General features: G+C 43.0%; 1 protein-coding gene across 7 annotated transcripts in view; it reads right to left on the bottom strand.

Annotated features, from left to right (window-relative positions):
* The window catches only part of ABI3BP (ABI family member 3 binding protein), a 252,621-nt gene that overhangs the window by 110,873 nt on the left and 119,399 nt on the right, over window positions 1-22,349 (bottom strand). For 6 of the 7 annotated variants that reach the window (XM_075542610.1, XM_075542615.1, XM_075542611.1 and 3 more), the window contains exons 7-13: window positions 14,525-14,573; window positions 13,284-13,355; window positions 12,487-12,579; window positions 7,513-7,590; window positions 5,510-5,596; window positions 4,744-4,818; window positions 3,175-3,249 (exon numbers count right to left, since the gene is read on the bottom strand). In XM_075542610.1, coding sequence (XP_075398725.1) covers window positions 3,175-3,249; window positions 4,744-4,818; window positions 5,510-5,596; window positions 7,513-7,590; window positions 12,487-12,579; window positions 13,284-13,355; window positions 14,525-14,573 — 529 coding nt within the window. The remainder of the gene's footprint in view (window positions 1-3,174; window positions 3,250-4,743; window positions 4,819-5,509; window positions 5,597-7,512; window positions 7,591-12,486; window positions 12,580-13,283; window positions 13,356-14,524; window positions 14,574-22,349) is intronic. The other variant, XM_075542614.1, reaches the window with a different exon arrangement.

Genomic DNA, 22,349 nt, shown 5'->3' with positions numbered 1-22,349 from the left:
GGGAGTTTAATTCAAAGCTATAAAAGTCAACATTACTTGCTGTGGCCAAACAGTGATGACTTGTAAGCATGACAACGCAATTGTAGGCGTCGATTTTCCAAAGGAGACATATTTGCTCTGAAAGTACCCAGGGGTAGGAATTAGACCCTGTTACTTTACTCTTTGCGAAACCACACTGTTAGATTACATTTCTTTGGTTGTACACTTTTTGCTTTTTTCCCCCTCTTGTCTGATTAGACCTAACTTCCTCAAGACAAAAGCATGTCTTGATACTATGCTGGAAATATGAAGAGGCTTCAATACGTTATAGGAAAATTTCATTATCTTTTCATTCCATTGTTCCACAAACTTTTTGAGGCCCAATTGCATATGATGACACCCAGACAATTTCAAATTATCAAGAATTTACCCCTTAATTTTATTCAAGCAGGATGAACACTAGTGATTATGTGAAAGAACTTCCTCTTTTAAATGTAACTTTTCAAAAAAAATGTAACTTTTCAAATGAAAGACAAGAAATGGTGTGAGTTGTGCTTACCGTGTACCCCTAGATTGATTGATCCCAGAGCCTGATACAGGCAGGACACGCAATATGCAAGACGTTCACTAAATGAACAAATGTGAAAGTTGGACAGTCTAAGTCTCCAGTAAAGACAGGTGCATTTGTTGCTTAAAGAACAAAGGAATATGTCCTTCAATCGTTCCATGGTGTGCAGGTGGGTGCACACAAGTCTCTTCCGCTGCCATAGGTTCCAAAGCTTACTTGGTCCTCCATCCCCTTTTCAGGGGAATAATAATTCAACATCTTCTTGGCAATTGAGGCTGTTTGTATTATAGCTCATAGTCCAGGATATCTGCTTTTTAGCCCCCCTGGATCATCCCAACACCCCACTGGAGGGCAGTGTCAGCACTTTGAGAAACACCACTTCATACCCCACCCACCATGTGCTCAGGCGATCACACTCTGCCATGGGAGAACCATGGGAATGACTGACTACAAACACAGACATTTGCCACACACACACACACAAACACACACACACACACACACACACAAACACCCCCAAAACAGGTGTATCAGTAAATTGCTGAAAGACCAAAAACATATGTCAATACCACACACAAAGTTCTCAGAACCATGAACAAAGCTGTTTTCAGTCCGTGGAAAAATAAAATACTTTTCTAGCAGCCTTGAAATTTATTTAAACACGTTACTTGAAAGAAAATGCTCATGAAGCAAAACAAAAGACTGAGACTATAAATTTCTATGAGACCACAATAAATCTGTGAACCATCTGCTGCCCCTGAACGCCATCTCCCAGCAATCAGACTGTCACCACCACCACTCACTCGCACTTCTTTCCTTCCCTCTAGAGTTGGGTGGGCCAGACCGGCACTAAGCAACACCTTACTAAGCAGGCAGTGAGGCCCAAATATAGAGGGGACCTCCTCTCGAGCACCCTGGGCAAACTACCTGTGGCCAAACTTTCTGACCAGGATATCGCTGCACCTTCCCAGTAAGCTAGACAGCTTAAGTTTACCTTGTACTTTGCTAAAGTTCTACAAAGCACTGAAAGAATTTAACACTGAAAATAATTAGTGATCAATTCCTAGCGAAGCCCGAAGAGTGAATTCAAACTAAAAACCTGAGGCCAATCACGATCAGTTCTGATGCTGCCAAAGAAAGCCGCTAAGCATAATTGCTGGTTGTTGGAAGTTGAAGAGAAATAATTTCATCAGAAGACATCCAAGTAATTGGACACGGCAATTGCGAGGGTGAATTCAACTCGTCTAGCCATATTGGAGAGAAGAAAAGCCAGGGAGGGATTTGCTAAGCATGAGATCAAACAGATTGAATCATCGTCCGTTTGTGATTATTTTCTTGAGCTGTAAGTTCCTCCTGATAATAAATTATTATATTTCAAGGGAAGCAACAAGTCAATGAAGGAGACTTAATACATAATTCATGGTATTTTCAACCACCTCACATGCATATGAAGCTGATCCATGAAAAATGAAAACTACAGAAGGACTATGGGGCCCTGGTACGGTAGTGGTGCCTTGTTGGGTCGTTAACTGCTGCGAGTATGGGGTACCATCTCCTCATCTGGCCTAAGACTGTGGCACTGAAGGACAGTGACACAGGGCTGCCTTCCTGGCCCATAAAGCAAAGACCAAGGGACCATGTGACGGAGAGCCTGAGGATGGAAGAGAGACTTGGCTACAACATGGCTGAGAGGCTGAGACCTAGGAGAGACTTGGCTGCAGGTTGACCAAGGATTATATCCTTCAAATTTGATGATCCTAACTGGTGGTAACCTATTGACTTCCCTAATCACTCCCCCCTTAATTATGAGTATCGTCTGTGAGTTTTGTGTGGCCACTGCAAGAAACTACCAAACCCAGTACAGACACAGAGTGTCCTGAGAGGAACAGAGCATGGAGGCATGTGTGACACCTACCCCCCTTCCTGGCCCTAGGGAAGCCAGAGGAGGTCTGATATGTAATAAACCATTCCGTTGTAGAAGGATTAAGGGTGGAGCGCAAGAATTTCAATCCCATCACAGCCCGTCCCTGTAAGAGGAATTTTCTTGGGGAATGGCCTTTCAAATTTTACCCTTTTATTTTACAAAAGAGAATCAAGCTGCAATCAGAGGAGCCTACTAACCCCAACAGAAGATCTGGGAGTGGACCTGGGAGCCCTGCACTGAGCCATTCCCAGACCCCGGGCAAGATTGCTCCCCTGCACATGGAGCTCTCCCAGGCCTGATCGGCCTAAGTGTGCTGAAAGCAGACAGGGACCTGGAGGCCGGAGAAAGACCTTCCCCGGGGCTGGCATTCTGAATTTGCACTACTGGTCCCCAAACAGGAAGACCATCCAATTCCTATCCACTCTGGATGTTTCTGTTACCCTAGCACCAGAGACCTAAGACAGTTATCTATTTTTGTGACTGGTGCCTATTTTTGTTATTCTATGTCATTAAAGGCACCTCTAGATGAATGGCGATTCATTTTGCTTTTGAATTGGGACGAAATGAGATTCACCCAATTGTCAAGAATGGATTAGGCTTTTCTATCTACTACACAGTATAGTGATAATCAATGAAGGAACCTATAACAATAAAGAGAAGTGAATATTATAGTTACAATGTTTTTTTTAAAGAATACAGTTACCAGTTTGAGGCTGTAGAATTTTGGAATCTTCAAACATTTTAGTTGCAGGAGGAATCCACAGCTTTGTGCTTGAAACTACAGCAAAAAGAAATGGAATTTGCTGAAGACGTTTTGAGAGGTCCAGAGCCAGAAGTGTGCGGTTGATATGGCCTTCAATAAAGACCACATACTGATCCGATTAGAAAGCATTACACTTGAGAAAAATCAACATGCACTCATCCAGCGAGCATTTGCTTAGTGGCTAGAGAGAGACTGCAGCTTGTTACACTTCTAACATTTTGAAGGGCAGAAAACCAACCACAGGGGCTACAGAGAATTGAGATTGATAAAACTCACTGAGTGTATAGAAAATACAGTGAGTCGATTTTATTTTAACCAAAGCAACCACTAATTTGACTGGGTTAATTGATCTCCAATTCATTGGGACTTGCCGAAAGATGTGACCCCTTCCCATGGAATCCTGGTGGTTTAGTGAGTCCGACTTGGGTGGCTAGCCGCATGGTCAGCAGTCGGAAACCACCAGTGAACCATCAGCAGTCCTGGGAAGCCGCAGGGGTCTCTCTGAGTCAGCGTTGACTAGAGGGAAGTTAGGTTGGTTTGGTTAACCCCCTCCAGAGTTAGGCAATCCCACCGGAACCCCAGATGGAAGGTGCTCTCATTAGCCAAGTTGTCCCCAGGTGTCTCAAAAGGAAAGTGTGTTTTTGCCCAAGGATATTCTGGAAGCCTGTTTGGAGCTGGAATGAAATACACAAGAAAGTTATGATATGAGGTATAAGTGGTCGGGGTGGCGGGCATTAAATCTCAAGCTTGCAAAAACAAAAAGGCAGATTTTACTCTGACCAGTGAGGTGCCTTTCGGCAGCGTCCTAATTGCTATTTCAATGCTAGTTAGACAGAAAGTGTCTTTTTCCTATTTTGTTTTCTTTCAAATATACAGTAGTTGCTAAATTCGAAGGATATAGTCTTCGTAAACTAATTAATTTCTTCACTTATCTGTATTCATGCTGTTATATATAGCTTGTTGAAATTCAAACCAAGCAAATCATATCTGGACAAGATTTAAAAATAGAAATATAAAAATAAGATTAAAAAATAGATTTTAAAAATGGAATTTCTATAAGGACGTGGCTTATGATCCTTCCTCCCCTGCGCTTTCTTTATATTCCACACAGAGAAATTCTAGGATTTCTAAGAGGCAATCTGCAGAAATGTCATCAATCTATCTTCTCTGTTAAGGAGCAATTGAGTAAAATTATTTTGAGAAAATACAGAGCATACCAATTTATAAAGTAGAACAATGATGTCAAATTAAAATAAACAAGCACAGTATCAGTATACGCCAAACACAAAACAAAAAAGGAACAAAGGACTTGTCCTACAGGACAGCCTTCTTAGAATCCTGAATTAAGAATAAAGATCCTAAAACATTAAATGGCTGGAGTGTTGAAGAGTTTATTCCAAAATCCACTGGTCCATTCTTTCCTGGGAGGAGATCAAGAGGATGAGTCAGCTTTGAAGCTTTTTTACGAGCATGCGCAATGCCAGAGATCCAGTGTTGAATAACATTTACCTAGAGTGCTTGCTGGCAGGTCAAACCTAGGTGTCAGAGTAGTTTGTGGCGTTTCTGGGGTCCTTTCGCCGAGAACTGTAATAAAGAAGGGTGCAGTTAATAGCCATCGTGGCTCGATCATGACCAAGCTTCATCGCAGGGACTCTGGTGTGCACATGGCATGAGGCTTTTCCTGGAAGTGCTGGTTTTCCCTGGAAAACTCTTACGTTACGTTCAAATTTGATGGCATACCTTCAAAGGGCCGAGGATGGCATGCAAGACGAATATTAGGAATCCTGATTTAAATACAGGCTGCTGCTTTCCCTCGGGGTAAGAAAGCAACAAAGAAAGTCTGATTCTCGTGTCTCTTGCTAGGACAAGGGACACCGAATTCTGACAGAAAGGAACAGCACTTTGGAGGAATCTGTACATGTCTAGTAGGCACAGATTTTCTGAAACCAGACATAGTCAACACTTCCAGTTCCCTGCCGCCCACCCTCCCCCACCTCCCCTTGATGGTTAAAAGGCGGTATTGTGTTTTTGTATACAACCCAAGGGCCCTATAAAATGAAGCTCGGTCAGCATCTAGCACCTTCATTTGCCTCAAATGCCAGCAACTGGGCTTAAGCATGTGTGGTTCTTTGGGAGAGTTGGTGCAAAAATGAGGAAATTAGACTGAGACCAAAAGAGAGGGACATAAATAAAGGATCTACAGTGTTGAAGTGATTCCTCTCCTCCGTGGCGAGGGTTCGGGGGTTTTGTTTTGGAAAGAAAGAAAAGTTCTTACATTCACCCAGTGCTGTTTCTGAGATGTCTAATGCACTAGACGCAGGTTTAGTGGGTTTGGTGGCTCTTGGGATGGGTTCAGGAGTCACTGAGAAGGGAAACAGACAAACAGCTTTCCAAATGAAGATAGTAATGATCAAGCAGCCAAAGACCGGGAGTCATTTTCCATCGGCCTTTAGAATTCACAATTGATGTGAATCTAGCCTGTTTCCTATGCATAAGTTGTACAAGAACACCCTGCTTCCTGGCTTGCCCCGGAGGCTGAGCCTGGCATTCATTCCTCCCCGACCTTCCTCGCTGTGTTGGATGCCCTTCTGTCTGCTTCAAAGGCACACCGAACTGACCTCCACATTTAAGCATTTATCTTCGTGACCACAATGTTTTAATTTGTCTGCCTCATTCACTTTTAATCCAAGGGCTTAACACAACATCTGGATATAGGAAGCACATGTTAAGTGTTTATTAAATGGATTAATAAATGGACAGATGAAAGAACCACTGGGAGGGGAAAAAGTTTATTTAGAGCTATTTTAAGAATTCTCTCTTCCAAAATGAAGGCCACAGGCAAAGACTGAGAGTGGGTAGCCATCATAACTCGGTCTGCGGCAAAGAAGGCTCAGGTGAACAGTTTGGGAAAAAGAAAACCCAGGGTCAGCGAGACCTGGAAGATATTCTGAGCTAAAAAGCCTTATAATTTTCCAGAGTAAGGACATGAAATAAACATAATAACACGGAATAATAAGTTTGCTCAAGTGTTTCTGAAGTGGAAAATTCTGAGGCAGGATTGGCAGAGAACAAAGGAATTTGTAGACTCTCCCAGCAACACAGCGCCAGGAGATGAAACTGTAATTAGGAAAATGGGTAGAATCTTTGAGGCAAAAAGGACTTGGTTCCTGCTTATGCTTTTTGTTGCAGTGAAAAAATGATATTGGAATAATTATAGTAATAATTACTAGAATATGACCTAGGGCTTTATATACTACTAGATGAAGCTAGCCGCTTAAATCCCTTCCAGTTCTGTTCTGAATTTATTACGTTGGGGCTGAAAGACCAGTCTCTCTCTTTCAAAGAGGACCACACCTATCTCGCTCTCTGAAATATGTTTATTTGAACAAGTACGGGTTTTTGAAATCAAGTTATTCTATCCCGCCACCAATCTCTATGCAGTGATACTGCAAGTTATAAGACGTTTACAATAAAAAAAACCACTTAGAGTTACTTTGCTAAATGCGATGGTGGGACATTCTTGCCAAATATTCGTTCGGATGAGGTGTTTCTGCTTCAGCAAGAACTTGGTGGTTCATAGAACACCGTCTGCTCAGCAGGCTGAACTTGGGTAGTTCAGCAAGAAAATGATGAACGTTTGTTAGGAACAGCTGATAAATGACGGGGGAAATGCTTCCCACATTTATTCTCTTAAGTGGTTTGAGTTTGTTTGGTACCAAACTATTAAATGAGAAGGTTTCAAAGAGTTCATCGAAAAATGGAATGAGAAGATCATAGAATTTTTCAAGAAGCTTGTTGAAACTCCCTCGGATGGTCTATACACGAGGATCATGCATTTACCACAAGACACTTATTTCTAAAGGACCCCAACGTCTTGGCATAGGCATCAAGCTACGGACTTAGGAGGGGCAGCGGACATCTCACCAACAGACCACTTGTGGCCGTAAACGAAAGAAACATGGCCTCATTTCTCCCAAGAAAAGAAAAGGGGTGAACGCCAAGGTGTCACATTTCAATAGAAAACCTTTCAGAATGTTGAGGTAGGAACAATTTCACTTAAAAATAAAATCACAACTTCCATGCAGTACACATGATCCGATAGTCCATCTTTCATCTCTTTTCCTTAAGGGCCTAGACGGTTTCATTGTTTTGTGCTTCAGATCAAAATGGATTTTCTATGGACTCATCACTGCAAAAATGCCCATTTACCGATCATTTAGTATTTGGAAAACACGCCATTTAGTCTTTCACAAATCAACAACATAGGACTCTCGTGACCTGTGATGGGCTGTGCTGGAACTTTTTCCGCGTCTGGTGTTTTTGATTCAGCAGGTAATGCCAGGGTTTCATTCTTAGCTGAAAGACAGAGAGCAAAAAATTTTACTTCACATGCACTTAACACATGCCCTCTAACAGCTTTTTCAGAACACAATCGAATACCAATGAACCCAGTAAATCCCTCTGGCTCACCAGTCGTCAACAACCTCATTAGGGACTAGTATGACTTCCTTCTCAAGTTCGCGCTTTAGGATTTCAATCAGGGTGTAACAGGTAGATGTGTCAGGACATGCTGATTCCCAAAGAAGTTTTAGAAGACAAAGGCCATAGTTCAAATGCTCTCCAGAATTTTATATTCAATATTTCTCATTAAAAAGGAATTAAAATATGGGAAATTTCCATTAACCATGGCAAAAAATGTAACATGTAGGTTATGACACTGAAATTTAGCAAAACAAATTTCCACATAGGAAATAAATTGTTGAATACATTTGTCATCTCAAAAGAATAAATATTACCAACGGTTACTACAGTTTATGTGAGCCCCGGGCTCACATGAATCTTCTCTTTCAAGCCTTGTGGGCCTGTGAAGAATAGAGACATGCCCTTCCCCACCCCCCACCCCCCACCCCCGCAATTTTATACCTATTTGGGCAACCATTTTGGAAAGGCTTCTGAAATCGCTATTTTTTGTTTTGTTGCTATGTATAGTTTTACTTTTCTATCCCAGAGTTCCCCAGCGATGAAGCTAGTCCTCATCTCACAAATGAACTTAGCATGAACTACATTCAGTAGCTTAATGAATTAATGACTCATGCACAATTATTTGAAACAATCCGTGCCATGAAAGGATTCATGTACGTCTATGAAAAACACCAATCTTTCCCGTTCAAGTGCTCAAAGTATCTTATACAATGCCCATATCATTAAATGGGATTTCTTCAAGTCCTTTGAGGGCAAGTGTCGGACCGCTAGCCACAAGGACGGCAGTTCAAACCCACTAGCCTTTCCTCGGCAGAAACATAAGGCTGTCTGTCTGCTCCTGGACCGATTCACAGCCCTGGAAACCCAAGACAGGGTGGCAAGATGCCGAGACTGACGTGATGGCAAGTGGTTATGACTATGCAGAGCTTGTTGTGCTTCTCAAGTTCATCCCTCACGATTGTTGGCCAGGTACTCGGAGCCGCTGGGCTGTGCCCTGGGGGCAGCGCAGGCTGCCTCGGCGCCCCCACCCACGGAATTCCACCCAAACTGTCGTCTGTTATTACCAAACACCTTTTGGGGGGAATTTTGGTTACAGTTAAGAACTACTGATGTAACTTATTCTCTTCAAGCATCTTGAGGACACAAATTCAATAGGGTCTTTGGTAGTTCACATAAGTGTGATCAATGAAAGCGTGTTCTCTTGTCTAATCCAAAGAGTTAAAGAAAAACCATATTCTTTTCAGTTGAAGTGGGCACATACTCTGTTTCCCCGAAAGTAAGACAGTGTCTTATATTAATTTTTGCTTTCAAAGATGCACTAGGTCTTATTTTCAGGGGATGTCTAATTTTTGCTCTCAAAGATGCATTAGGTCTTATTTTCAGGGGATGTCTTATATTTCCATGAAGAAGAATACTGTACACATTTGTTTATTGTTTTATTAAGAGAGACCTCACACTTCCTGTCTGCTCCCACTGTGCTGTGGCCAACAGTGAGCTGTGTGGCGATGCCCATCGCTATGGTCCGAGTCCATAGTTATGGCAGCTTCGGGGGGGCTTATTTTCGGGGAGGTCTTATTTTGGGGGATGCCTTAAATTTCAGCGAGAGGCAAAACTGTAAGTAGGTCTTATTTTGGGGGGATGTCTTACTTTGGGGGAAACAGGATAATATTTATTTACTTCTGATGGCTTTAAAGGGAATCATAAAATCATCTCATTGTGTTTATAGAAGCCAGTCAGTTTTCAATCTCTGTTGATGGAAGCTGCGAATTAGAAATTAGCTCAACTCTACATCAACCCATGAAGGCATGCGTAGATGCCTACACCGCTTTCAGAAATGATTTAAATACTAGAAACAAGTGCCACAAATTGAGTGCACCAGCACCAAGGGTCAGGTGTGTTTGGATGCCTGTGACCACGAAGTTACAGCTCAGGTTTACATGACAGATGTCTTTAACATCATTTTTCAGTTAACTTTGGGCATAAAGGAGCACTCTATGTAAAAACTAAAGGAAAAAAGGGACTGATGTAATTTAATAACTTTTATTTTTTTAATGTCAAAATTTTATCAGAATCTGATAGCATTCTTTTCCTGCTTCATGTGTAGCGACAACATTTATTTAGATCCAGTCTGATTGTTACCACAGGAAGGAATATTCAAAATCTAAATTATTTACACACTATGGTCCTGTTATGAATAAGAACTTTTTAACAATTCATTTTTAATAATATTGTTAATAAGAACATTTACAATAAGAAATTATAATTTTTCCTTAATGGTCTCTTCCTTTTTACTGGCCTCGTCTTTTTCAGGACACTTTGGTAATCCTCCTTTTCCCACTTAATAATCTACATTCTCCTTGCCTCCTGGCTGACTGCTGTCTCTTTTCTGGTTTGACCTGTGGTTACAGACTTTCATAGGAAATGCTCTGAACGGCTTGGCTTTAGCTCCTCCTCCTCAAAGAATGCTGTTAGCCGCAAGCCACATTAACCGAAAGTAAGCTGCCAGCGAAGAGAGACAGCAAATGACCTTCCTCAAAGGCGTGTGCATGTTTTCATCCATCTCTAGCGCCCCAGTCGAGTCCTGCAGTTCCGTAGGCAAGCTCTCAGCTGCCAACCCAAAGGGTGGACTTTTGAACTTGCCAGCTGCTCTTGTAAAGATTCTAGCCTTGGCCACCCTAGAGGCAGTCTGCCCTGTCCAACAAGGTGGCCATGAGTCCCAACAGCAGGGGCTCGATGCCCTGTAGGCATACTACTCTGTTCCCAAATATGACCTTACAAGCCTCGGAGAAGTTGGTAGATCGAGAAGCTATTTAACTGGGGAATTCTTGTGTTTCCTCCATAGCAAGCCCTGAGCAGCTGCCAAAGCCTATCTCTGGACAATTTTAGTCTCCGGCACGGCAAAGTAAATGCTATCAGAACATGACCTGAAGCCCCTGAAATTCCTTTTCCGCTAGTTTCCCTTGCTATCTTTTTCCAACACAGTTTTCCCCCTTTCCTTTTCGGCAGGCCAGCATGCCTCTGGCACACTCTGTGTCTCCCTGGGAGATGTGTGTGCAATACTAGCTTTCTTGCTTATTTCGCTCATTACTCACATCACGTGCTCTTAGAAAAAAAGTGATTACATGTCTGAGGTCCCGTGATGAGCCATGCTGGGACTCAGATATTATTTTTAGCATTAGCCTGCTCAAAAAGTATGAATTTATTGAATTTCAGGGAAGTTAAATTAATTATAGGGATACGTATTTTTACATTGGTAGTATAACAGACTATTTATCCTCACATTCTCTCGTTTTCTTTAAATAGTAAGTTAAAATGTGTTATTTAAAAAATATATATCCTATTGAGATAGTACATTTGAGAGGTTGGATTTTTTTAAACTACAGGCTACCACCTCTTTAATGGATAAGAACTTTGTTATATGTAAAGTTCTTCAGAAATATAAGGAGGATGTTTATTTCTTGCAAGATTTTTTTTTCATTAGAATTATACTCCTTAAGGAAGATAGTTTCCTTTAAGGAATATAAAGGAATATGCTTTTTCTTAAGAAATACAGTTTTTCTTAAGGAGTATAGTTCCTTAGGAGAACTATATTCCTAAAAAAGAAAACTGAACATTGACACTATATTCCTTAAGCGAGCCAGAAGCATAAATACACTAACAATAACCAACTCCTTTTACATCTCTAAATTAAACACGTTTTTAAAAGCTGAGCCAGAGTTAGAGTAGGATGTGGAACTTCGACATGTCACCCAAGATTAGGTAGCAAGGACTAGAAAACTTGGATTTTCAGCCTCATTTTCAAATTCTGTTTTTGTTTTTGTCATTTGGGTAGCTATCACGGAGGTCACGTCAGCAAGTTTCCAAGCAGCTTCCCTTTCCCCTTCTTCCCAGCGTGTATTTCCCATGCAAGGGGCACATCCGACGAGTTCTGAGTGAGGAACGGGTGAGTGCATTTTCAAACCTGGGGTCACGGAGAGCATGTCATTGGGAGGCTCCCTGGCCCCACAACCGCTACTTGTGTAGCACTGTGCTTGCACCACCCAGAGCCGAGCCAGAGCCAAACTGATAAGCAGTGGCCACCAACATTATTCCCAGGACAATTGCCCCTTTCTTAAGTGGACTCTGTGGTTTTAATTGTCATTGCCATCCTTTGTTTTAACTGTTAAATTGCATCCACCTCTTTCTAGAGACAAGAAACAGTATCAATCTGACATTAAAACGAATTCCAGTAAGTCAGACCTTTGCATCGGTTCGCAGTGTGATAACCGAGGGGCTCTTGTAGCAAGAGCAGTCATTTAGACTGATGGTTATTGGAAAAGGAAACTGATCTGGAAGGGCAGATTTGGGATGATTTCATAAATGTCCACTCTTCTTTTATAAATTGAGAATACAAGCTGTAACGTTATTTTGTTTGGGGACGCTCTTTTTCTTAACCTTTCTAACTTCCCTTCCCCTCACTTTTCCCTTTGAGACACCTCAAGCAAACCTTTCCCAATTCCCTGGCCATCTTAAGAATGTCAACACAGGGCATCAGTCACGGAAAGCAGTTGCAGCTGAGTCGATTTTGTTTGTCCGAGTATAGCCGCGGACTATAGGGTTTTCGATGGCTGGCTTTGGGGGATGAAGACCTCCAGGCCTTTCTGCTGAGGCATCTTTGGGTGGACTCAAACCACCCACCTTTCAGTTAGCACCCAAGCACCCAATTATTTGACTCCTCAAGAGACTCCACTCCCTCCCCACCAAGTTCACATACAGACATGCCTGGCTTACTCAGTTGTGTCTTGATTGCATCAGAGATCTCAAACATTATGGATGTGGGAAGCTTGATGGTGGTCTCATTCAGACCTGGAACAATCAGATGGACTGCAATGGAACAGAAACGAATCAGACAAGGAGAGAAAACACACCGCATCATAGCAGAAAGCTCGGAGGATCAAAACAATATAAGAACACCTTCTAAATACTCCCTCTTCTCATGATCACAATGGAGCTTGTAAAATTCTCTGGATGCTACTTCTTAGACTCAAAACTTACAGTGTATGTAATTGCATGGTCAACCATTAGTAATATTTTTTTCAAAAGAGCGTTTCAATTTTTTTGAAACATTACAAATAATCCTGGGGGTCAAGTAGACTGGGCTCCATCACTCCACCCAAGCATGGCCTGGAAGCAGAACCCTGGTGGGTGTAATACGCAGTAGGTTAAGGACTGAGCTGTTGCTAATCACAAGCTAACAGTTTGAAACCACCAGCTGTGCCTAGGGAGGAAGGGGGGGGGGGCGTTGTGTTCCTGTAAAGCATTACAGTCTCCCTAACCCATGGGGACTGTTCTACTCTCTCCCATGTGCTGAGTCAGAATTGACACAATGGTGGTGAGAATGGCCTAGACACACCCTGATTGACAGAGCACCTCCGGCCCCCAGCATGGGATGGCCAATGTCAGGGTGCTAAACAATGAACCAGCATGGATGAGCCAGACCTCTTCACAGTGCAAGGCCTATAAGGGCCCCTGTATCAAAACATCCCCTGACTTTGTAGGTTCGGGCACAGACTGGGTGACATACTTACCTACTATTGTTCCTCCTAAGGGTGTTTTGTCTGGGGATTTGATGGAAGCCCTGTGAGTAACATTTTGAATCACTGTTGAAACACACAAAGACAATGATGTCAGAAATAATGTCGGATAATGAGAAACTGTTTGCTTTAATCCAACTTTATCATTTCGACTTGATCGACCTTATCAATGAATGGAAATCGGTTTACAGAGCTAGCTGAAGAGTCAGCCAAGGACTGAAAGGCACTTCTTACCTTAACACCTATGACTTAAATAATGAACGGTTATTCTGTTATAAATGTGTCCCTTTCTAATTACATTGTCCTTCCTATCTCTACCTCCTGTAGCCTGCCCTATCGCCTAGTCCACAGCTTCTAAAACTGTGGGTCTCCACCCCATATGGTCACGTGTCTGAATGTGGGGGACAACAGTAAACATTTTCTGATCTAGCAATGCCCCAAATCAATTCTAAATCAAACCTGTAATGAATCTGAGACATCTCTGGCAACGCTTGCCCGCATTGCAAATTCCTTGGGTGAAAAAGTGTCTCAAGTGGAAAACGGTTAAGAAGTCTTGCCCTAGTCAAGAAGAACTCACACAAAATGAAGCCAGGGTGGCCCAGTAATTTATAAAATAGGAAATACATAAATTCAGATCAAAGAATCTTTGGATAATTCAAATTCTAACCCCGCACCTGGCTTTGACAGTATAGTTGAGATGTTGTGGCTTTTGTTTAAAGGACTATTTTAAGTACTCAGTCTCCTCCACAACGGATTAAATATAATAATCATGGACTCATTTTAATACTGGAAATAACTGGAAGTCAAAACAAAGACAATTGTGTACTGAAATGAAATAAAACACCATAATCCATGAAATCCGGATGTTTTCCCCTAAAGTGACCTCTAAAATCACAGCTTTCCTTTACATCCATTTAAATGTCCTCTTAAAGGTTTTCCTTATGAATATTAATTCATACTGAGCAAAGCCAAACATACTTGGCTTCCAAAAACAGTATTTGAGATGGGTGTCTAGATCAGACAGTGGCCAGCCAGTGTGGCTTGTCCAGTGCTCGGCATGTTGTTACAAGTGCCAGAATGATCTGCTAACTTCTAATTTACTTGACCTTCCTGGGTTTTGTTTCTTTTCTTCCAATTAATAGCAATCAGAATGCGTGCTATGCCTAAGCACTTCATCGAAAAGTCTAGTTGAAACGATTCTAGACCCATACCCAGAACAGTCACATGGACGTTACCTTGCTTGATGATTGTTATTGGGATTGGCTTCCTTGGGACATATGATGGCTGGAGAGAGAGAGAGAGAGAGAAGCTATTGAGTCAATGCTCACAGGTGTGGATTAGGTTTTGGTTTTCAACAAAGCTTACTGTGACACAGATGAACAGTTACTGGAAAGGCCTTTCGTTCATGCCTGTGTGTGATATACCTATAGCATATTCATACATATCTGCACATGCATACAAAAAATATAAACACAGACAGATTTTTTACATGTGCTGTGTCTTCATAACAAGCTCGAAATGTGACAGCAGTGCTTTTTCCAGAACACATGGGAGCCTAGAAAACTCTCACTGACTCTTTTTGATGAAATGGTCAGTTTGCTTAGAAAATGTGATGGAAAAAAATTAAATCCTCTGGATTGAATATTAGTTTTGATCAACCCGGGGCTCTGTGCTTCCTGCTTCCCTCCAAACTGGACGTTTTGTGGCGGCTGCTGTTGAACAGCTGTATTGGTACATCGTCCGCACATGATACAAGGCAGTAGTTCAGTCCCATCAACAAGAGGGGTGCAGTCATCACCACAATCCGTTTTAGGACGTCTTACTCTTGCTTGTCCTCATTGTCAGTGGGCTTTCCATTTCCTCCCAACCTCTTCTACCACAGCCCCACGAAGCCACTGATCCAGTTACGGTGTCAAGCGACTTTCCTGTCCTGGATTTCATACAGAGAACACCACACAAACTGGACAACAATAACAAAGTAAAACAGAGAAAAACCTCAAGCAAAAAGAAATAGAAAAGTGAGAGCAAATTTAAATGGGTCAGAAGGGAGATCAAATGATAGGGTGAAGATTTCTGACCTAACTAGATCTGCCATCTCAATGTCTCGTGGCTGGAACTCAGGGGAGGGTTCCTGTCAACACCGGGGTCCTGTTGAGTCTTTCTTGTGAGGCCCCAGGGAAGACACCCACAGAGAAGGGGTGCAGGTTAGGAGAAGAGCAGGAAGTACACACAGGAACATTAGAGTTGGGCAGGTTCAAGAGTTGGCTGACCTATTTTGATGCGTGGTTTACCTGTATACATAAACCTGGCATCCCATATCCCAGCCACGTTAATACAGGAGGAAGCACTAAATGTTAGATACTTACCACATAGATACTGACAGACATCAATGGAAGACATTTGTTAACATGCTTCCATTCTAATAACACTACCGAGCTTGCTGTTAGCTTTTTATCTTCTGGTGGTAAGGTCTTTATGGATAAACCCACAAATAGTAAGTGTTTGTTTACTATCACTAGATGATTTTTAATGGGAGTATCAATATCTATTGACTGCTCATTTTCTCCTTCTGACAATTTACTCTAAGAAATTAATCAAAGACGCAAGTAATCACTTACATATGCGAATTGCTACAATTTGAAACAACTCCGTTACCCCGAAGCAGAAGTTTTTGATAAATTGTGGTTTACGTTTTTGAAATTTCGTAATATGCAAAACATAAGCAATTTTATCTCCAAAGGATGGTTCAATTTTATAACCAAAGATGAAATATCCAATAGTTGGGGTCTTGACAGTAGTTATCTGATAGGACACCGGAACCAAACCCACTGCCATTGAGCCAGCAGATTCTGACAGCTGGTGTTCATTTCCTGCCGTTTGCCTTTGTACATTGTCCACATTCTTTACAACGTGAACTGCATTTACAGTCAGGAAAAGCTATTTCAATCGTTGGTATATTCTGGCTCGCAGAATAGTCAAAATCTACAGGGTCACGATGAGTCAGAGTTGACTCCCTGACAATGCGCTTGACGGTTTGGGTGATATGCTCAGCTACATGTGTCTACAGAGCAAAACGCTCACTGATTCTGACCCATGGGGACCCATGCGCGTCAGAGCAAGGATTTAGTCCAGAGGGTTTTAAATGCCCGATTGTACAGATGTAGCTCATCTTGCTTCTGAGGGTCCTTTGGGTGGAAGGAGGATGGTGCATGGCTGCTGGGGCACCTGACCTTCGCAGGGACCAAACGTGGTTTCTGTGACCATGGTGACTACGAAGTTATAAAGAATTGGCACGGTCGGTCCTGTCTGCTGCACAAGCCCTGCCAGTTTTGGAGTGTGATTGTGCAGGATGGGAATTGTAGCCCGGACACACTTAGCACACAGTAGCAGAACTGCCTATAGGCTGCTGCCGTGGATGCCTCTGAATGGCATTCCATTTGTATTGAATTTGTAAGGAATTTTGTATTTCCTTTGTTGTAATGATTTGTTTCAAACTGTGTGTGTGTGTGTGTGTGTGTGTGTGTGTGCTGACAAGAACAAACGGAAAATATTTCACTCTCACATGAATGAAGATTTCTGTCCGAGCTCTTGCTCAAGTACAGACAGACCAGGGTTCTATGAAGATGAGGACAACGCTATATGGACATTATGTGCTGCCAAAAAGAAGGAAATCACTTCGCTGCAGAATCCAATTCTTTCTAGGCTTGTAATTGCTCTGTTGGCTAATCCGCATCTCTGAAAATGAACTAAGGCTGCGGTAAAGGAGCAAGCAGCTGCCTCTTAAAGCCCGGCCACCTGATATGTGTTTACGAAAGGGTCTAACAAACAGAAATCTGCATCGTGACCTTTGTCTGTCTCCTCTTCTGAAAGTGTACAGGGCTATCTTTGGCTGCACTCATTCGGAAACTCTGACCGCTTCCACGATGAGTGTTTAGCCAGCGACGAGTGATGTAAATGTACATGTGGTTTGGGTTGTTTCCCCCCTAAAGGTACCAGGCGTGTGTTCTCGGCTAGTTACTAGGAACATCAGTGTGTCGTGGAGTCACAGGCGGGATGGAGTAGGATGTGGTGTGGGGCGGAGCCAGTGGAAGGACACGGCGACTGCACAGCTCATGGTAGGTGTGCTGTGCGGCCCCCATGCCTGCTACTGTTCAGGTACCACAATTGCCCTGCTCTCCTTGGGTCATGTTCTGGCTGGCTTTCATCTCCGTTGCCTCCCACTCCCGAGGCCAACCACCTGCACGGCTTCCTTACCCGCCTCTGAATTCACCCTTCGTAGCGTCAATGGTTAATGCACCCAGCTGCTAGCTTGGAGGTTCAAATCCACTCCGAGGAGGCATCTGGGCAGAATAACCTGATGGCCTAATGCAGAACCAGTCACCAAAATCCCTCTGTGGAGCACAGTTGTACGGTGGTACGAACAGGGCTGTCACGAGGCAGAATCTAGTGGATGGCAATCGGCTGAGAGACCAGAAACTAAGCCATGGCCCTCCTGTCCATGAGCGATGCATGCTTTCCTCTGGGGGGCGGGAGGTGGACGCCGAGGGGGAGGGAGGTTGCCATGTCTTGTCCTAGAGGAACTCAGCTTTCCCTTGAAATGCTCAACTTGAGTTAACCTTTGAACTCCCAAACCCCAAAATAGCTCTTAAAATTTTCTTGCCACTGAACAATAAGATAGTTTCACTGGTAAAGAATCCGTGCCCTAAGCATCTGCCTTCCCAAGATCTAGCGACGTGGGACCATATTGAAGACAGCCACTAGAAAGGTTAGTTAGGAAACTTAGAGCAAAGAAATCCAAATCCTCACACCTGGACCACAGCAGAGGGGAAGACTGCGGGGCCCACCCTGCCGTGTGCTAACTGATTCCTGCTTGTTTGGGAAGTGCGTTGTAGTTTGGGAAGTGCGAGTGATGCCACAGGGGGCCATTGCTTTGCAGGCTGTCATTTTTGTGGGTCAGAATATCACTGCAGGTCTCACTCTATTTCCGGGCGCTGAGATAAAGGGAGGGCTGGCCAGTGGAAGGGAGTCTTGTGCTTGCTCAAAATCGGATTCCATGGCGTAAGTGCCGAACCACATGGGAACAACTTGGGATAGTGACAGCCTGATTGTAATTCGTTTGTAGCATGTTCTAATGAAAGTTACGAAACATGCTGATTCAATCTGACACCCGGCTAAAGTTTATCTCATGGTCTACTTGCAAAAGTTGACAAATATTTGGTAAGCTGGTGAGGAGTCAGACCCTCACCTCTGATTATATTGTGTCTGAGATAGAAAACAAGTTTAGGTCTCCAGGCAAGCATTGCTAAGGGTGGACGGAGACCCAGTCTATTCATCTTATACAATTGTAAAAGGATACGATTGTTATGTCATTCGGCTTTGTCATTTCCTTTATCATTGGGTACTGTTAACACGTTACAAATGTGAGTAATTTCTCTCTCTCTCGACAGTAACAGAATTTGCTTTCTGAAAAGACGGGTCAGTCTCAGACAAAGAAACAAGAAGTTCAAACTAACATTCTATCTCAGTGAACACAGAATGTACAGAGTTTGGATGAACTAATCACATTTGTAGTTGAACATTTCTAATAATAACGACTGCACACTTGACAACGAGATTCCACTGAATCAACTAGTTAGACAGTCAAGGTTCTAAAATGCAGAGACAAGGTTCAATGTGAGTCCAATTAGCCATCATGTTTTCCTTCTGAATTCTCAAACCGGAGCCCTGGTAGCATAATGAGTTATAAGTTCAAAACCACAGGAGAAAAATGAGGGTTTCTCCTCCAGTAAAGATTTACAGTCCCCTAAGCCCACAGGGACAATTCTACCCTGACCCCCAAGGTCACTCACTGTGTGTTAGAATGGACTTGCTGGCAGTGAGTTTGTGTCATGCCGTTAGAGATCCTCACAGTGTACAAGATAGTGCAATCATCGTAAATGTGTGTTATTTCTTCTGCAGTTGCAGGGAGCCTCAATGACGTGATTCATATCATATAGAAAGAATTACAGTTTCATTTATGTACGCACCTCTTCCCTGATTTTGTGATGCTACAAGTAGGCAGGGAAGTTATTGGCAGTATTTAACAACTGGCACAACGAAGTCCTAACCGATCAAAAGGTGCCATTCAGTTATACAGTATAAGAATCACAATGTGTAATTGATCAGATGTGTAAGATAGAGCTACATTGGACATTTACATTTCAATTGAAATAGTATTTACTTCTAGAAAGGACAGCCTAAATTTACAATTAATTTTCCATTGCAAGTGCTATCTTTTTTGTTGTTGTTGATATAGTAATTTTATTTTGTCTTCTATTGTCCATGTACATATGTTGGTTGACTTATTTATTATCATTACTTTAAAAATGCTTTTATTGGGGGCTTACACCTCTTATCACAATCCACACATTCATCCCGTGTGTCAAGCACATGTGCACACATGCCACCACCATCATTTTGAAAGCATTCTCGTCCCACTTGAGCCCGATATCAACTCCCATTTTCCCCCTCCCTCCCCCTCCCTCCATCCTCCCTCATGAACCCTTGATAACTTATTATTATTTCCAAATCTTACATCATCCTCCATCACCTTTTCCATTAATCGTCTCCCCTGGGAGGGGGTTCTAGTTGATCCTTGTGATCAATTCCCCCTTTCTCCCTCCAGCATCCCCTAATCCTCCTCGTATCTCTCTTCTCTTTGTTGGCCCTGAGGGGTTTATCTATCCTGGATTCCCTATGTTGCAGGCTCTTATCTGCAGCAGTGTGCATGTTCTGGTCTAATCCAATTTGTAAGGTAGAATTGAGGTCATGATAGTGGAGGAAGGAAGCACCAAAGAACTAGAGGAAAGTTGTGTTTCTTCATTGCTATACTGTGCCCCTCTGTAAGGGGATGCCCAATTGTCTTAGGATTGGCATTGGGTCTCTACTCTATGGCCCTCTCCCATTCACCTTGGGTATGGTTTTATTCTGGGTCTTAGATGCCTGATGTCCGATCCCATCAACACCTCATGATCACACAGGCTGGTGTGCTTCTTCCATGTGGACTTTGTTGCTTCTCAGCTAGATGGCCGCTTGTTTACCTTCAAGCCTTTAGGGCCCCAGACGCTATAGCTTTTGATAGCTTGGCACCATCAGCTTTCTTCACCACATTTTCTTATACACTCATTTTGTCTTCAGCAATTGTGTTGGGAAGGTGAGCATCACAGAATGCCAGATTGTTAGAACAAAGTGTTCTGTGTTAAGGGCATATTTGACTGAAAGTCCCATGTCCATCTCCAACCTTAATTCTTAACATATAGATATGAGTACATAATTCTATTCCCCTCTCATTACATCTATATTTACATATGTACATACCTGTATTTAGACCTCTACAAATGTTTTTTGCCTCCTGGTTCTTTCCTCTATTTTCTTTGTACTTCCCTCTCGTCCCACCATCATTTCCTGCCTTTATTCGCCTTTAGTAATTTCTCGCTGCTACATTGCCCTTTCTTAAGTCCCACTAGGCATCCTACAGCCTTCCTTCCATTGATTTTAGTTCACCGTTTCCTGTCCCTGGGTTGGTCTCACTCCCCCACCCCTATCCTTTCTCCCACCGCCCCTTCTCCTGTATCCCCCCCCCCTCCTGTATCCCCCCCCCCTCCTGTATCCCCCCCCCCTCCTGTATCCCCCCCCCCCCCGTAAACATTGGTCCTGTTCTTTTCATCCAGCCTCTCTTATCTAGATAGACATGCAGATACATTAATAAGGCAAAGCCAAATGAAACAACAAAGGAAGTCAAAACCAACAAAACAACAACAGCAGAAAGCAAGAACAAAATAACAACATCAAAAAGAAAGCCACTGATAAAAATGGAAGTCTATAGAGAGTTCAAGGTTGGTTTGTTGGCCTTTACGAGTGTTTTCCAGTCGAGTCTGAAACGTCTATTTTGCCACTCTGCTGCATGCTCTCAGTGCCTCACCCTAGTGTGATGGGGCCAAATGGTACACTATTTCTGCACTGTGTCTCCAGTGCTGTCCCCCTCAGCCCCATGGCTCAGTGAGGGATGTTGTGTCCCCTGGTGGGGCCAGCCCTACGGTCCTCCCGGTGCGCTATCTGCTCTGAGCAGGAACATCGTCCTCAGGGTTTGGTGGGCCAGAATGCCCATCCCTTTGAGTTTCTCCCATGTGTTCTAATCCAATGCACCCTCTCCCCAAGCTGTAGCCTCAGTGCTGTCCTCCAAAGTGCATTCTTCTGAGTTAAGGGGGCTGGGGAGCCTCTATATTGGTTTCCCAGTACATGCTGGTATGTTGTATTCATGTCTTGATGTGTCTGGTGCAAGCACTACCTTCTAGAAGCACTACCTTCTAGACTTCGCTGGAGATAATGTTTCTGTGAAAAACAATAAACCAAGCCCATCACTGTGGACTTGACCCAACCCAGGCACTGCCCAGTCAGAGGATTGGCTACGGAGGGACACCTGCTGCGCAGTGGAAGCGAGTCTAGAAAATTCTCTTGACTGTAATCTTCACCAAGTCAGACCTCCAGGTCTCTTGAAAGTCGCTCTCCTTTCATGTGTAGTCGCTGGGTAAGTTTGAGTTGAAGCTGCCTGCAGCATGGAGATCTTAGCATGGATTTATGAATAAATTCTTTTTTGCCCAATAGGTATTTTTTTCTTCTTAAAACCTTACAAGTAAAAACCTTTTGCCATTAATTTCATATCTTGACATACCTTCTGACTTCTAAGACCAGTTCCAGAGAAGAGATATGTGGACATTTGGATTGATATAGACTTGAACTAAAATACACCTTTAAGATATCGAATCTATTTCCAGGATCCACTTTACACGATTGAGCAGGGTGATAAAGGTGTTCGCAGGCAGTTCATGTTGAATTCCCCACGTTCCAGAGCTGCCCAGGTGCACAGCTGTCGGGTCAGACGACATGCTCCCCCTGCTGTCCAACGTAACAGTGGAGAAGGCATCACAGAGGGGTTTGAAAATATCTTTGTGGGGAACTTGGGTTTCCCTGTGGAAATAGCTGAGATCTTTAAACCATAGCTCAGCAGAGCTGGCTGGAGTT

This window comes from Tenrec ecaudatus, chromosome 2, assembly GCF_050624435.1.
Source record: "Tenrec ecaudatus isolate mTenEca1 chromosome 2, mTenEca1.hap1, whole genome shotgun sequence".
NCBI classification, from domain to species: Eukaryota; Metazoa; Chordata; class Mammalia; order Afrosoricida; family Tenrecidae; genus Tenrec; species Tenrec ecaudatus.
Note: the sequence above shows the minus strand (reverse complement) of the source record. Positions and strands in the feature narration are given on the sequence as shown.